This window comes from Plectropomus leopardus, chromosome 8 (assembly GCF_008729295.1).
Source record: "Plectropomus leopardus isolate mb chromosome 8, YSFRI_Pleo_2.0, whole genome shotgun sequence".
NCBI lineage: Eukaryota > Metazoa > Chordata > Actinopteri > Perciformes > Serranidae > Plectropomus > Plectropomus leopardus.
The window spans coordinates 11,082,731-11,099,932 of NC_056470.1; the positions used below are offsets into that span (position 1 = coordinate 11,082,731).

General features: G+C 39.4%; 1 protein-coding gene across 1 annotated transcript in view; it reads left to right on the forward strand.

The window, feature by feature from the left end:
- The window catches only part of celsr3 (cadherin, EGF LAG seven-pass G-type receptor 3), a 125,432-nt gene that overhangs the window by 29,352 nt on the left and 78,878 nt on the right, over positions 1-17,202 (forward strand). Inside the window, exons 2-3 of the mRNA XM_042492564.1 lie at positions 3,233-3,576; positions 6,261-6,549. Of these exons, the coding sequence (XP_042348498.1) occupies positions 3,233-3,576; positions 6,261-6,549 (633 nt within the window). The remainder of the gene's footprint in view (positions 1-3,232; positions 3,577-6,260; positions 6,550-17,202) is intronic.

Genomic DNA, 17,202 nt, shown 5'->3' on the forward strand with positions numbered 1-17,202 from the left:
GACTCTCATTTCCTCTCATTCCTCTTCTCCTGTCCTCCTCCCTCATCTGCTCTGCGTTTCCAGGTTTTAATAAAGCTCCTACACTCTCCTTCACCCTCCGTTGCCTCCCTGTGTCAACATCTTCCCCGTCTCTTCCACCCCTTACTGCCCATCCATCGCTGCCATGCCCTTTCCTTTCTTTTTGTTCCTTTCTCTCATTCATTCCTTCTGTCCACCACTTGCTATGCCCTGTTTGCATCAAGACATGTATTGCATTCTCGCTTCATTCTTGTGGTCTTAACGTTCAGCCTGTTTCACCCTCACATTGCCCCAGTGCCGCTGCACGAAATTGCCTCCTCGTGCCGGTGTGCTCGCATGCACTTGTATTATTTTATAGCTTATTAAGCAGCTTGTCGCTCCAAATTGCTTTATAGCACTGGAATGTGTTTGCATCCAACGTGGATGAAACGTGTCTGTTGTTGAAACAGATATTGTTCTGTTAGTAGGATTCGTGACCTGCTGCGATTCATATGAACTCATTTTGTAGTAGAGACGGGTTTCAGAGAAAAGGAGCGCTGTGTTGAATCTGTAACCAAAGCAGGATGTGAGGAGACGGGGGAGATGATATTTTCTACATGAGGCTGCTCAGTGATATCCCCCCCCCCCTCTGTGGCTTGTTCAGTCACATGCATAAGGCTTGAAACCAACTTCCCGTTCACAAACAAATGCAGTTTTCAGAGGATCAGTTTTGTCTTTCATACTGTAACATATGATTAAATAATTGCATTATCTTTGCTAACAACGGTGAGATGGATTTTTAGAAAATTACCCTGCCGTCTCATATCATGAATCTCCTATCTATTGCCTGTCATAAAGGTCCACTGGATAATTAGCTGTGTGCAGATGATGAATAAATATACAGATACAATCAAGCTATGTCACAGAGGGGTATGGCTTAATGAAGTCACATTTAGTCTATGCCACATTCAAGTGAAAGTGAAAATCTATTGAGGATTTGTTTCCAGATTTAGGTCACAATCGCATACAAAACCATCATGTTCTGTGAGCTTGTTTGTTTGTTAGCTACTTCCAAACAGGTGTGTAAGAGAGGGGCGAGCAGAAAACAACTTAGAGAAAACCTCAGCGCTCAGGCAGTTTTGCATCGCATTAAAATCATTTTTGCAATGATTTTAGCAAGTTTTTTAAAGTTGCCTTTAGCCATCAAACTAACCACCAAACTATTTGACATCTGTGAATGTGCGTCTGTGGATGTAGCAGTGTTTTAACCCTTTGAACCATGAGCTAATGGGATTGATTTCTTTCAATGGCATGGGAAAATAAGGCAATGAACAACTTGATAAGAGGTGTCCAGCAAATTGGCAGAAATAAGTCGATTTGGAAAGTCTCCCTTTAAAAAGCTAAGGAGAAATAGCCAGAAAACTGTATTTATCATTATAAAACTTATATTGTCTAATTTTTTTATCTGGAATTATGCTACACAATTATGCATTTTTTCCAAGTCGTTATATTTTATATTTTTATTTTATATTTTTAACTTACTTTTTAAAATGTTATTTTTGTGCTAATTTTCAAGTTATTTTCTTGTACTTTTTACTAATTTCAAATTTTAGGGTCACTTCCTAAGTTGCTGATTGCCTTCTTCCCATGATTTTAAAAGACAATAAGCCAATTCTCTCAGATTTTGAAGAGTAAGACGTGACTGGATTGGAAACCTTGACTTATCATATTTTAACTAAAACCACAAAAGCACTAAATAAAGGTATTAGTGGTAAAAAAAAAAAAAAATTACAAGCAGCCCTGGCTCAGGAGGCAGATCAGTGATTTGATCCCCAGCTCCTTCAGTCTTCATGTCCAAGTATCCTTGGCCAAGCTTTTGAACCTCAAATTGTGAGTGTGTGAATGTTTAAGCTGGGTAGTAGCTGGCACCTTGTATGGAGCTTTACCTCGGCCATCAGTGTGTGAATATATGGCTGACAGTGTGTGTTTTGTAGAGGTAACCATCCACACCAACCTGGTCCCTACACATCAGTTTGTGCTATCTATGGTTTAGTATGAGAACATCAGACCTTCCTCCAATGGGAAGGGAAAAACTTTGCCAGTAAAGACAATTTTGTTTCTCCCGAAACCTTTTCGGCAGTATAGAAAAAATATGTTTTAGTAAAAAGGATTGGTTGTGGACATGAATATTGTGACAGTTCACTTGATTTTCCAGTCTAACCGTTTTATGGCCTTTTTAACCTGTTTGACATGTGAACATGTAAGACAACTGTTACAGACTGTACATACTATATATGCATGGTGGCAATACAACTAAAATTATATTTAGGAAACTTAAACAGATTGTAGGGAGGTTAAATTAAAACACAACATTGGAAACTTCCCTCACAGCCAATAAATGATCACATAATTTGTGCAAAGAACCCAGTCTGACCAGGGCAAATTTATTTTCCCATCACATTATTTAAACATCAGCATACTGGCAGTTTCAATCACCTACAAATCTCTCTCTCTCTCTTTCACTCAGTTTGAATGACTCTGAATTACTGTACATTACCTTTGACAGCTGCAACTACAAGTTTGATTGAAAATGTGCTTGTGTATGTGTGGATGTTCTCTTGAGGTGGCCTTTGGCAGTGTTTTGACTTTTAATAGCCTCCTGTATGAGTTTCTGTACTTCAGTGGCAAAGGGATTCCTTTTAAGAGACAATAAAAGCTAATCTTATCTCTTATCTGTTAGACTTAAAGGCAGCTTTTGCTGTGAAATGTCATGTTCACAAAGCAGTTTTGAAAAGAAGACCGGAACTGTTTTTCCTTTGTGTTTTAATGTGCAAACTTGAATGTGTTTACAACGTATGATAACATATGCAGTGAGAAAGAGTCCTGCCCAAGCTGCATATCTCATGACATTGTTGTGACCTCCTCACCTTTTCTCGTCACTTTATAATCCTTCCTCTCTGTCTTCCCCTCATTCATCGCTGTCTCTTTACCTCTGTCTTTCCGCTCTTTATCCTTGTCGCCCCTGAACCTTCTCCCTCGTGTCTCCTTCATCTATTTTCCACGTTTTACACCGTCACCTGTTCACACCATGTCTGCCAACCTTCTCTGTATTTTTATCTTTGGTTATCTCCCTCTCCGTCACTTCCTAAGCCTTTGTCCATCCCCGAAACACCTCATGAATCATCTATTCAGTCGCCTAACCTTTTTTCCTCTGTTCTTTTCTTTAACTCTTCAGATGGCGTCCACAGCATTTCGGCACAGTGCATTCTCCGTGTCCTCATCATAACCGAGGACATGCTGGGCAGCAGCGTCACCGTCCGCCTCCAGAACATGTCCCAGGAGCACTTCCTGTCACCGCTGCTGAGTAACTTCCTGGAGGGCGTGTCGGCTGTGCTCTCGGTTCCCGTTGAGGACGTTTTTATCTTTAACATCCAGCCAGACCTGGACGCCGCGCCAGGAGGGATCCTGAATGTCAGTTTCTCTGCGGCGTTGCCTGGCGGACTGTTCTTCCCCTCCGAGACCCTGGAGGAACAGCTGTACCTGAACAGACCGAGGCTGACGTCACTGACACAGATGGAGGTCAGCTCACATTTACAAACACAAATACGCATGTGAGAATGTGTGTATCTACTCCGAGAAACATGCACACGGACACATGATAGTAAAAATGTTCTAAATTAACTTTCTATGAAAAAATATGGTAACAGACAGCAGCTGGAAATATATTTTACATGTAATAAGATATGCAAAATATTAAGACAAACTGTGCAAACACACATGCATGGCAAGACAGTCACTTGAGCATATTGCATGTGGACTGATGATAACACAATACAGATGCCGTGCCAGCGCAGCCATATGGCTTTATCCAGCAATACGCTGATATGACCACGAAATGTTCTCATGCATGAAATCACACACACCTGGACACAGCATGCACATCAGTTACATACAAGCTTACGGAGCATATCTGAACACGCACATGAGAGATGTTTCGATAGAAGAGAGCAAGTGAAACGTAAAGGAGGAAAGATTTATGAAGGGCCTAGAGAGAGCACAGCAGTGTCGAGAGATACATAGTTTAAGGCTGACTGTGTGTGACCTTTTTTTAACAGGCACTGTCACACACACACACACACACACACACAAACGCAAACATTGATACACACAAAACTGGATCTATATCCTCTTACTGTCTAGGAAGACACAATCTTGTGAATACCTATCTGACTCAGTGACCTTAGCAGTAAATACAGTCCACCGGAAAGTGTTTTACGGGGTGACGCAAGTGCAAATTAATAAGGGTAAAAAAAAATTAAACAAGACCAATAGCATTAAGTCTCATTATGATGGGACTGTAAAGCATTTCTTAGAGCAAACCATTTTTATCCAGTATCCAAGGAGGCGCTCATAATGACTGAGACCTGAGAAGTTTCTCACCTGAGGAGATTGTGGAAAGATGGATTTGTAATTGTTGCACACACATATACTATATTTTGCATAGAATTATACATAATTTATGATTTTCTCGTAAAGATAGTAAAACATTTCAACACTAATATTACATGGATCTCATTTGGTTGCCAAAATCTATCCACTAATCAGAATATGTAGAGCAGCCTCTACCTGCAGGCTCTGTAGCCTGACAGACGTGACGCTGGGCAAAAACACCACGCCTGGTCGCTGCTGCGAGCGTGTCAACATTTTAATCAACCCGAAGCTTCTTTCGTCTGAACTATGGCGGCTTCACCACAAGAGGACGATATGTAAAGAGATTTTAAGTCAATGAAATTTAAAAATGGGATTTTTGGGGGGGAACAAGACTACCCATTTGTCCGCCAGGTTACAACGATATTTAGCATAAGCATGGTAACTCAGTTAGCATAACTAACGTTAAGGTGAAGGTGAAAATGATAACGCTAGCATGCTAACGTGCAAAACATTGGCATGTCAACAGCTAACATTGACCGATAAACTAATTGCAGACACGTTAGCATTTTGTTTGTTTATTAAGAGTAAGTTAGATTACATATCTTTCTCCTGTAGTATCCTCAGTGTCTCGGAGTTTCTCGCTTGAATAGTGAAACAGCTCCGTCCATATTATAAGCTAAACAGGTTAATTAATGAATTTGTTATGGTTAGCTTTTTCCTTTTGTTAGTGCGTGTGGATAATTAGCCTACAGTAGCCTCGTGGGATATCTTGCTGTTGTTGAATGTTGTTGAACGAAACAACATTTTCTTGCATGTCTCTAAATAATAAAGCATGCATTTACATACATTTAACTTTTTCTTTCCATAAACATGCCTCTAAACCTCTCTTTTTCAGTATGGCTGTGTCAGCTGCATAATGGACTTGTTTCATGGAAGACATTTTGACATGTTAGTGCAGGAAAAGCACAGGTGTTATAAATAACATTAATCAAGGCTGCAGTCAAGTTAGGTGCTGCATTTTTAGTGCCCCGGCATTACTAATGTTTTCTCCCTGCCAAATAAGTACATAACCTCTGAGTATTTCTACTTCCATGTCACAAGAAAATCTATATTTTTATTTATGTATTTATCTGACAGCTGCAGTTACTAGTTCCATATCGGATTAAGAATGTACATTAGAAAATGGATACATTTATGAAATAAACTCTATTGAACTATTTGTATATCAACAAAAACTATGTGACTTGTAAAAAATGACATGTAAACTATGCACCGATGAATTGGTATTTATAATATCAAAAAAATGTTAGGCCCTATCTATGATTATGTATCAGTCATATGGGCCATTTTTTTGCAAAACACTTTTACTTGAGGTTCATTTAACTAATAATATGTACTTTATATGAACCAGTTGGCTATTTTTGAATAAAGCAATTTTACTTGTAATATTATAGAATATCTACATTGTTGTATTGGTACTTACTGTTACTTAAGTAAAGATTCTTAATATTTTTTTTAATATTGTTTGCATGACTTACTGGAAGTGGCAAATGGAGAGCAGCTAACACTAATAATTAGCAGTTGCACATTGTTTTACTGCTTTTACCAGTCAGAATTTGTGCTGTAAGAAAAAGCTTATAGCATATCTCAGCTAGGCAGAAGTTTGGATGAAAAAAAGCCCTTGATGAGAAAGCATGCTGAGCAGCGAAAACTAAGATTGAATGAGGACACCATCTGGAGCAGCTACAACAGAAAACTACTGCTCACTTGTTAACACAACAATAACATTCTTCACAATGACGTACAACATCTTTCCTCTCCCATCACTCCAGGTTCTCCCGTTTGACGACAATGTGTGTCTGCGTGAGCCGTGCCAGAACTACATGAAGTGCATCTCAGTGCTGCGCTTCAACAGCTCCGCCCCCTTCATCTCCTCGCCGTCCATCTTGTTCCGGCCCATCCACCCTATCGCAGGCCTACGCTGCCGCTGCCCAGTTGGCTTCACAGGCGATTACTGTGAGACGGAGATCAACCTGTGTTACTCCAACCCCTGCCAGAACGGAGGGGTGTGCGCCCGCAGAGAGGGAGGCTACACCTGTATCTGCCGTGAAGACTACACCGGTGAGTGAGGAGTGAGCATGTATTCGAGCTGGTGTGGAATGAGTCTTGTGTTTTTTTTATTTGTTTGTGGTAGTGGCGGTGGGATAAACACGCTGATTATATGCTGTAGTACTAGTGTGTATACCTACATGTGTTTCAGTGGGGAAATTAAAACAACCAAAATGATCTTTTATGACAGAAGGAAGAGACAAATTTGAATCAAACTTTTAACACTAAATTAAGCATCTTTGGAAATACCTCCAGCAGTTTGGTCATTGCAAATGCTCCAAAAATGAATACAAATTTTCCACATCTAACTGGAAATGTTCTTGATCTTGATCACTAGATAGCCACCTTAAAAATTGCTGTCTACATGTTGTTGGTTTAATGACTGACCTTTCCTGTGCACCTGCTGCAATGAAACAGAAGCTAAGAGTCCAATCAGTGTGTGAGAACTTACCAGTTAACGCGTCCTTTGGCAGAAGGATCCACAGCTACTTTTAGACTACTCATTTACAGTGTTAAAATTCAACAAAAAAATGCTAAAATATATGTCGCTAAAACATCTGTCAGTTTTAATATTCTGATGTATTTTGATTTTCCTCTATTTAGCTTTTTCAAACTGCATATAATTTATATGACTTTGCCCTTGAATTATCTCCATATCCTAAAGAACTCTGGATACTGTCATCTGGTCCTGTTTGTTTATTTTCTGTTTAGACTTTTAATATTTTGTCTTTGAGCGACTTCCAAGTTGGAAAAACAACTTTTCATACTTGTCAATGTCAAACGCTGCATGTGATTCTTCTAACACTAAATTGTTATCTAACTCTTAATGAGTACAATTATCACATCCAGGATACATTTTTGAATGGCCACACTGTCACTATTTAATGGAAAATGTATACTTTCATACAGTTTTATGGCCAAATTCAAATATATTTGGTGTTTTTTTATACTTTAAAACCTTTAATTGAGGTTTTTTTACATTGATTGCAAATGGAGCGACCTCTAGCTCCCCTGGTAGGCTGTGAACCCCATATAAGCTGCCTCTTTAATAAAAACAACTGGATACAGGATACAAGATGACGCCCTGTTCATTGCTATAAAAGTTGTTCAGCTAAAAATGGTCAACTCTCCAGATTTAGAATTACCTGGACCTTCAGTTTCACCCATATAGCAAGTGCACTGCAGACTTTTGCAAGCTGAGTGGCTCACTCCTGCTGGCCAGGTGGCTAACTTTCAGCTTAGCCCTCCGCAAACTTGAATGGGGATAAAATGGCTCTTTTGCAATTTTATCTGACCTAATGGATCAACTCCCAATTTGAAATGGGCAATTTTAATGAAAATGATCCAATGATTTACAAATTGACTCTAGACTTGCACAATGTAAGTTTAAAAGAAAAAAGTATTTTTGGGCCTTCAAAGCACTTCCTGGGGGCCTGCCTGTGGCCCTTCGCCGCATGGCATCCCTTCCCTCTCTCCCTTTCCTGTCACTCTCCAGCTGCTATATCATAAAGGCAATAAAAAGCCCTAAAAATATCTTTGAAAAATGCACTTGCGCATTATGCAAGAAAAGAGGCATAATTTCATTTAGGTTTATATTTGATAGATTTGCTGTATATTGCCGGGTGTTTTATTCACCTTCAGTCACTGATTTAATAGATAGGATTTAGTCTGAAGTATTTGTTTGTTTGTTGTGTTTTGGTGTACTTTTTAACTGAACCCTAGTAAACTAAAACTGACTGCGTCTCTTTGTTCATGTCCCATATCGACTTCTTCTTTGATCCGCGCTGTTTTCACTCTGTTGTCATGTTGAGCTGAACAACATGAAAACACACACTCTGCCTCCTGGGAGAGCTTCCTCTGCCTCAGCTCTCTACCTGTTACTTACTCTTTTACTCACACACACACACACACACACACACACACACACACACACACACACACGCACACGCACACACACCACCACTGCCACCAAAGTCCTCTCACTCTTTTTTATTGTCACCAAACTAATTTGTTCCCTTTCTCACAAACACATTTCATTCTTTCGTACCTTTCCCAATACTCCAGACTAATTTGTTCTCTCTTTCTCTCTCGCTCTACCCTTTCCCTGCCCCTTCAAACTGCTACATTGCTCCAGTCTTCGAGCAATTGAGTAGGTTGTAGGAGAGGATAGATGCTATGAATGTCAGTGTGTGTGTGTGAGTGTGTCTGGGGGATATTTCACATTGCCTTTTATTTCGTATCAAAAAAAGAGCTGGGGGAGTGAAGCAACACTTTTCTTTCATGAGAGAGACAGAGTGTTTTCCAAACTCCCACTGAGACAGACAGAAAGAGAGATAAAAAGAGGTAGAGAGAAAATGAGCAAACCAGAAGTGGAGGTAAAAAAAGATAGAGCGAGTGGGAGGGAGAGAAAAGAACGGAAAATAGTGTATGATGGAAAGAACGTGAAATAGAAATAGAGTGAGTCAGGAAAGTTTGAGAAATGGAGAGACAGATGAAAAGTATGGAGAGAGGGAATGTGAAGGGGAAGAGGGAATTACTTTTAGATAGGCTTGCCACAGTAGTCAGTGTTACTGGTGTTTTGGCGTACACAGATTACAAACCGATTACATTACTTAACCAGTTTTTTTAATCAATACTTCGTTGAACATCCAGCGCTACAATGACAAACTGAAAGTGTCTCCTCCGTGCAGAAGCAGCCGAGTCGCAGCACAGAGTGGCAGGAGTCAGATTTCACTCATCACATAGTGGGAGTAAAGATGACAGATGATTTGGTGTCACAGCAAAAAGCCAAAGTGCCTGTTTGGTAGGAGTGTGCGAATAAACGATACAGCACAGTATCACGATATGTAGTATGGCAATATTGTATCAATACACCAACACCAAGTATTGATATTTGTATATAAAATTATAAATATAACAAATACAAATTAAACTTTTTGTCGCCAACTAGAATTATAAAATAACTTGCTTTTTTTAGTCAGTTCACTAGAAACTTTTTGCTGCATTAGAAATCACTGAAGCAAGAGGAACAGACTGAAAACTTTATCTGATTAGATAAAAAAGACATTGACAAAGTTTTCCTGTGGGACAAGATTTGCAGTTGTAAAAAGGTAATAAATCGCAATATCTCACAATATATGTTGTTGCAATACTCAGCATATCGCAAAATGTTTAAATTGCAATAATATTGCGTTGTGACTTAAATATTGTAATATTATCAAATCATTGAAAGTCTAGTTGACAGTTTTTGACAGTTTTTACTGGGTGCTCCTGACTGTTCCATTACTCTTTGCGGTATTTCAAACTTATCCGCTGGCAGAAATTGCCAAAAATGACTGTTGTCTTGTTTTGTAGATGAATTTTTGATGATCAGTAGCACTAGTGCTAATGTCACTGACAAAGACATGGCATTCCCTGTGAAGGCCAACTTGTGTGTCACCATTTAAATGCTTTAATGTGAAGCTGCACAATAACAAGTGTTTAGCTTGGGTTAACAGTAACTTCATACAGGGCTATACAGACACTGAGCATCATTTACCAATATCGTTTCTTTTAAAATGTCTGTTATCTGTATCACCGGTCTTGTCACAAGCTTATTAACCTGTGGCAAAATTTCCTTATTCCCTCTTTTAGATTCTGGGAAATATCAGTGAAAAGCTGATAATCAAGAGAGAAAAAGGTTTTAAAATCTTTGGTCATTGATCCAAAACATTGGCTGTAGACCACACAGACACATCTACCAATGGCTGGTTTAAAGTTTCCATCAGAATTCTGACAGTGTCTGAAATTTAGGACCAAATTCTCACAATGTGGCCGCTGCTTCGACCCACGTCTAACTGACCAATCAGAGTATGACATGAAATGACTCAGAATACATTGACTGCCGGAACATTGTTAAAGTTACACTTTTTAGGTTGAAAAACAACAAAAAAAAAATGGTGCCAGTGCAATGGCTAAAGCTTGGATGACAAATGATGTGTCTGTGCTTGCACTTATTTCTGTCTAAATCATACCGCTCCGACAGACCTCGAAATAGATGTCACACAGTCTGACAAAAATTGCAACGAAGATTTTATTGGACCCATCTCGCATAGTGTGACATGCAGTGAACCTGCAAGATCGCTGTTCACACAAGGTGTATAAGGGCCTAAGGACGACGACAAAGATAACAGAAAGGATGAAAAATAGGGAAATTAGATCATTAAACATAAGGGACAAAAAGGTGGACAGAATAACTGTGAGACTTGGAGGGACAGAGAAAAAATAGAGTTAAAGATGGGACAGGAGTGCAAACAGCAGAGCATGAGAGATGAAGGAAAGGACAGAGAAGAGGCGGGTATGACAGCAGTATGAGAGACGAGAGAGACGGATGAATTCAGAGAGAATAACATGGAAGGAGGGCTGCAGGGGGGAAAATGGGGCGAGAGACATCTGAGAGCAATGAGGGAGAGGGATGGAGGATGAGAGTTGAGGGATAGAGCGAGGGAAATCAGATGGGTTCTGGGTAAGTCGGTGTTGAGCTTTTCCTGCGTAGGCGTCGGGTGTTGCGGTGTCTTGTCAACGCCCAGGGCTAGTGGGAGGAGGAGGAGGAGGAGGAGGAGGAGGAGGACAAATAAACAGGGACGAATTGATTCTGCAACACATAGAAATCTCCAGACATCTCCCAACCAAGTTTGCTTTCTACTGCATTCATTTTTATTTATTTATTTATTTTTTTTCAGTTTTTTCATGGCACCTGCCTTCATCCATCCCCTTATTCGATCTTTGTAGCTTTGAATTGCTTCTCCCCGAAACTCTATGGATTCCTCTCACAGGCAGGAGCTAAGCCCCGGGTTTTGACCAAGACTGGAAACTTTATTTTTCCACTGCCTGAGAAATACTTTTTAAGCTAGAACAGTAGCTTTCACTAGCCCTGTGTCAGGTGTGATTTGTGAGCAATTGCTTCAGTGTTTCTGTGGGCTACTCAAGCCAAGTGTTTATGTAAAAATAGTTTTATCACTTTAAATCATAAAATGTGAACAGGAAGTCCATCAGTCACCCCTGACTAAGAGGGAAATCAAAACAATAGTGAACTAGAAAACTGCACTGCAAAACTTATATTAATCATAAATTGTAGAGCACTTTTCAAAAACCAAGTTACAAATGGCTTTATACAGTATATATGCTTTTCACAGCTTTCTACTATACACAGTAATTAAAGCAAATGGAAGACCTTGGTATATAGAAGACTTAAATCTTAAGAAGAAACAAAAATTAAAAAGATGAAAAACTGAAAAAAATAAAGTATGTAAAATACATAAGATAGATAAGATGAAGTAAAAAACATTTATTAAAATCAGGATAAGGGCTGAAATACAGGGTTTCCATGGCCATGGAAAACTCACAAATTTGGTTGTGTATAATTGAATAAATTTTTACAGTAATCTTCGGTAGTAATCTTCCATAAGTAATCTTGAAAGCCAGTGTCAGACTGATACTAGTGCTTGTAAAGCTGTTGTTTACTCGAGGGTAATGACTGTGCCCATAGTGTGAAATATTTAAAGTGAATATGAACATAATCAACTAAAAGTGATTGGAAATGGTTGTTTAATTTTCATACAATTATTAACATCCAGTGAAAAAAATAAAATATGGTTCTGTAATGGTATATGTTGTGAATGATCATGGGCCCTTGAAAAGTCAGGGAAAGTTTTGTCCAAGAAAATATGTGGGAACCCTGGAAAAAAAACACATTAAAGGGAGATTTTAAAGATGATACTCACTCAACCAGCTTTATATCTCTCAGGCGTGTCGTTCCAGAGCTTTGGGGCCCTGATATGGGGCCCTCTGATTTAAGACAGTGTACAACAGCATCAGGTGAATGCTTCATTCGTAACACCAGACTTTTTAAGGATGAAAGAGTCTCTTTACCTTCTCCACCACTAAGACAAAGGCAAAGACACAAGGATTTCACAATACACGTAACCTCAGGCTCACCCTCCTGTAAACCACACATTTAACCTCAGGATAAAAAAGGTTCGACTTGAGGGTTACAACAGCTTTGCACCCAGGAGACAGTGAACCTGCTGTGAAAGAACATTAACACAGCCTCGGCGGTGCCAGCTGCAGAGATGTACTGCTAAGAAAATAGTGTGAAACACTAAATCAGCAGAGGGGTCATGTACTTTTCAGCTGAGCACTTAAAAGCTAGAGTTAGACCAAGGCTTAAATGAAACTGGTGTACTGTACATAAACTCTGGTGTGTTACAATCCAGCGTTATAGTTAAAGTTTTGCTTCATTCTAGTGTGAAAAGCGTTTAAGTTCACTCACGTGCTATCAGTGAATCATAGGCAGATTATTCAGTGCTGCTTAATGCCTTTTTGTGTCATTTCCACAGCATTTTCAGGTGTCATATGAGAAAAAGCATGTTACTGATAGCATTTTCAACTCATCCAATTTATTCAAGTGTGTGTTATCCTAGAACTCTGAAAGTGATGCAACTACTTGTAATTTATGCATATTGTCACATTTACACCTGTGCTTTTCTTACTCATGTTAAATGTAAAAAAAAAATCCATGAAAGTCATGATGTTAAATTATTAACTAGGCCTCTTTAACTTGAATTTGTCATGAATGCAGGCATAGTTTTAGGACCAGTAATAAAAGGTAACATTTTTTATTAAGTATCGGATAATTAGCTTCTGCTTCTCTGGAAATTACCCCCTTCTATTTCCAGGGTGCCTTACTTTAGAGGTAATTAAATGTAGGAGGGAAGTTGTAGTCCCACCTCCTGCAGCTACAATGCTAAACTGAAGCTCTGCAGTCTGCACTCTTTTATTTATAAGAATTTAAATATTTCTAACCTCAAGCGCTCACTTCTCATAGAAACATGCAGAGCTTGCTGCATCGCTGACGGGAATGTGCAACAGTCATTAACCCTGAAAACAAGAAAAAGACCTCAGTAGTACAAAGAGAACTTCCCAGTGGACAGCCAACCTTAAAGACAGAGATAACAGTTGACAGAAAGAGAAGATCGTTTTCACAAACAGAGAGAACACAGACTCAGGACTGATAGAGAGAGAAGCACATTATGCAGATTATTGGAAGATAAAATACGAGGGAAGCGCCTTGGAGAGCCGAGAGATGCAAAGAGGAGATGGGAGACAGAGAGAGAGAAGCATGGATGCAGACTAAATTAGTTTGTGGAAAGATAAAATGTTGATCGCTGAGGAGAGAGGACACAGGTAGAAATTAAATCGCTTGGTTGTGTGAAGCGATCTGTATTTTACACCGAAGGAAGATGAAAAACAGAAAGAGAGAGAGACGGAGAAGAAATGCGGTAGGCAGAGGTGAGATTAGTTTTGGATGTGATAAAGCAGACATGCATGTTACACTGAGAAATTTAATCCAGCAGATAGGGAGGAAAACAGATCACACATACTGAGCCAATTAGCTTGAGGTAGCTAAGACGATGTCAGGCTTATGATGCCTGTGCGTAAGCATTTTTTGGCCCTTTGAAAACAGTGAAGATTTGAAAATTAGAAACAGGGAAAAAAAATGAGTAGTAGTAACTGAGAAGAAGAGAGGGCAGAAATGTAGTAGGTTGAGGTGAGATTGAAGTGCAGGTTGTGAGATTAAATTAGTTTGGTTAAGAAAAGACTGAGAGGGAATTAAAAAACATGGGGACAATTAGTATGGAGGATGGGCGGAAAGTGTGAGGTGGTTGATGAATGCAGAGAAAGAGGGAACTAAATTACGTTTGGCAAGAGAAGTTGGAACGTATAGAGGAGAATGAAAAACTGACTTGAACGGAGGGAGCGTGGCGTTAGCTTCCACAAGAGAGTTGTGAGTGAGCTAAAAGTTCCAAAATAAATCCTTTTTTTAGATGACACAACTAGGGTTGCAGTGATGTACCAGTTTCAAGGTATACTGCGGTATAAAAGTTGACGGTCGTGTTGTACTCCAATTTCAACCGTCCTTGGTCGCGGGTTGGATCATTGCTCTGTCGATCTGGTTTCGCTTTCATTGCGCCTGGCGATCTTCTGCTACCTCTTTGTCCAGACTATGTTCTTTGCTCCATCAGTGTGGTGCAGTCAATAACCGAATGGTGTATATATTCCAATAGCACACCTAAGGAAGTGTCCAGCTCCAAAAATGCAAAAGCAATATGGCAGATGTTTTGATTGTGGCTGGCCGCCACAAATAAATGAATGTGTGGGAAACCCTGGGACTCGAACATTGTTCCTAAAAAGTGAGCACTGGGTTTGAAAGACAGACTGAATAAGTTACAGATAAAAAAAGAAAGCAGTCATTACATTTTCAGAGGCCTTCATGAATCTTTCTTTTTTCCTGTGAGGTCATGATGAGGAACGGAACACGTATTAAGCCATTCTCTTCTTCTATCGAGTTTTCCTGTATTTATAACCTGCATATACGTGCTAATTTGGGTGAAAAGAGGGTGTTACAGAACAGTCTTTGAAATTGTCGATTACTCTCCCAGTGGTGCACACTTGGGCAGTCTGTGATAAAGCAGAAAAAATGTTCAGCTTACTAAACATATGCCCAATGGCAAAACTGAGCCATGAAATCAGAGCTAATTATTAAGCTGATCTGAGCTAATTATCTACTTAGCAACTTATAAATCCCGTGTGAAGCCAAGAAAATTGATGTTTTGTAGCTTAATATTCACTGTTGGACAAATAATTTTTTGCAAGACAGAAGTAACAGGACTTACATTTCATTTTTTTTATTTTGGGTTTGTTTTAAGACAAATCCAATTAACCAAAAGTTAAACACAAGTCATTAAGGTTTAAGGACTAATTAGAGGAATTAAGTAATCAGCCCTCCATTGATAGCATGTATTATATACATAGCTTTTACTCAGCCAGTCATTGTAGAATTAATCACCACACAGCAGCAAATAATAAGACTCTAACAATATGCTGTGTGAAGAATGGAGCAATTTAAAGTGAGCACATTTGCAGAGAAAAAAAATATAATGAAAGACAAATGAAAGCTCAATTAGTTTGGAAATGATAAGACACAATGTGAGGATTGAGAAATTCAGAGCGGGCGGATGTCAGTGACAAGCTCCTGGGAGATAAGACAGCGACAGCATCTAAGGGAAAACAGATGAGTGAGGCCCCGAAAGGTGGAATAAAGATCGCTTTTCAAAGTGTAAAAAACGCCATGGTATGTTATGTGAAGATATATCATGAAAGAGATCGAGTCAGGCGAAAAAAGACATTTGAAGAGACAGTTTGAGGACAGAGTGACACTTGGAGAGGACGTGACGGCTGAGTTTAGTGGGTAAAACCAGGCTGGTTGGGGAGAGTGGAAGGAGAGAAGAGAGATAATAGTATAGGCAGGATTCAGAAGTCTCAGTGACATTAATTTTACAGGTCATTAATCGAATGAGTGTGTGTTGTGTGCAAGAGTGAGACCAAATTAGTTGATGAAAGGGTAACAGAAGATGAGGTTTTTTTGCATGTATGTGTGTGTGTAAGTAAAAGAGAGGTAGACTAAATTACTTCAGGGAAATTAAAAAATAGTGAAGTGGTGGCTGTGTGTGTGTGTGTGCATGTGTGTGTGTTTGTGTGGTAATTTATGTTCGTGTGCGAGAGAGCAAGCATGCACGGAGAATAAATGACCGTGGACAGTTAAAAAAAAAAAAAAGTAAGTGGTGCAAACAGCGAGAGACTGCTCAGTTTTTGGGATGAGGTTTGGAATGAGCACAGGTTGTGTAGGAGGAGAAAATAGAGGAAACAGAAAGCTAAATACATAATAGACATAATTTGGAAAATGTGCATGTTATATGTAAAAATGTGCTGCAGGGGACACGCTTGCTGAGTTGAGTGGGATAAATGCATGAAACAGTGTGAGAGGATGGAGAGAAGAGTCTTAAATTAGTTTTTAGGAGATAAGTTAGAGAGCATGAGGGGAGGGAGGTGAAGAAAAATTGTACAAGTACCTCGGGCCTCTCCGGAGTGTTTATGGGAGATATGTGTGTCAGGTGAAGAAATGAAAATGAATCTTGTGCCTGTTATCACACTGTACTTGTATTTTGCCCTTATTCTGGCTGTTTGTGATGTTTCCGCCACAGTGGATACTTATGTATATGCATGGTCTCCAAAGTTACATTTAGGGTTAAGCCGGTGTGAAAATTTTCAAAACGGCGTGACATCCAGCCGCCGGACCGGACCGGACCGGTTTACCAACTTTTACCAGGTGTCCCATTTGACTCATTAGTCAATCCTGAGTTATAATGACACCGTGTCCCAAAAGAAAGTAAGTGTCTTACTTTAATAGCACTGCGTAACACTGGAGCTCTGTGTCTACACTGAATACCTTAAATATGGACTTCCATTAGGTAACGTAAAGAAACGACTTAATATTAGCTGAGCACTCAATGTCAGACTGGAGACATAAACACTTAAAAGATGAGTGAGTAGCATACTTGCTATCCTCCTACATGTGTAACGTTACTTTTCACATCAGAAAACAAACGCTTTATATTGTGATATTTACTGGGAATTGCATACAATATAACCAGCAGCAAGTAACTTTTGCCTAGCTTGTTTTTAGTGATGGTCATTTAGCAGACACTTTTAGCTTCTCGGTGATCTCACACCAGCCAGCTGACTCTGTGTTTTGGTTTTTGTAGTGAAAAAAGGTTCAATATAAAT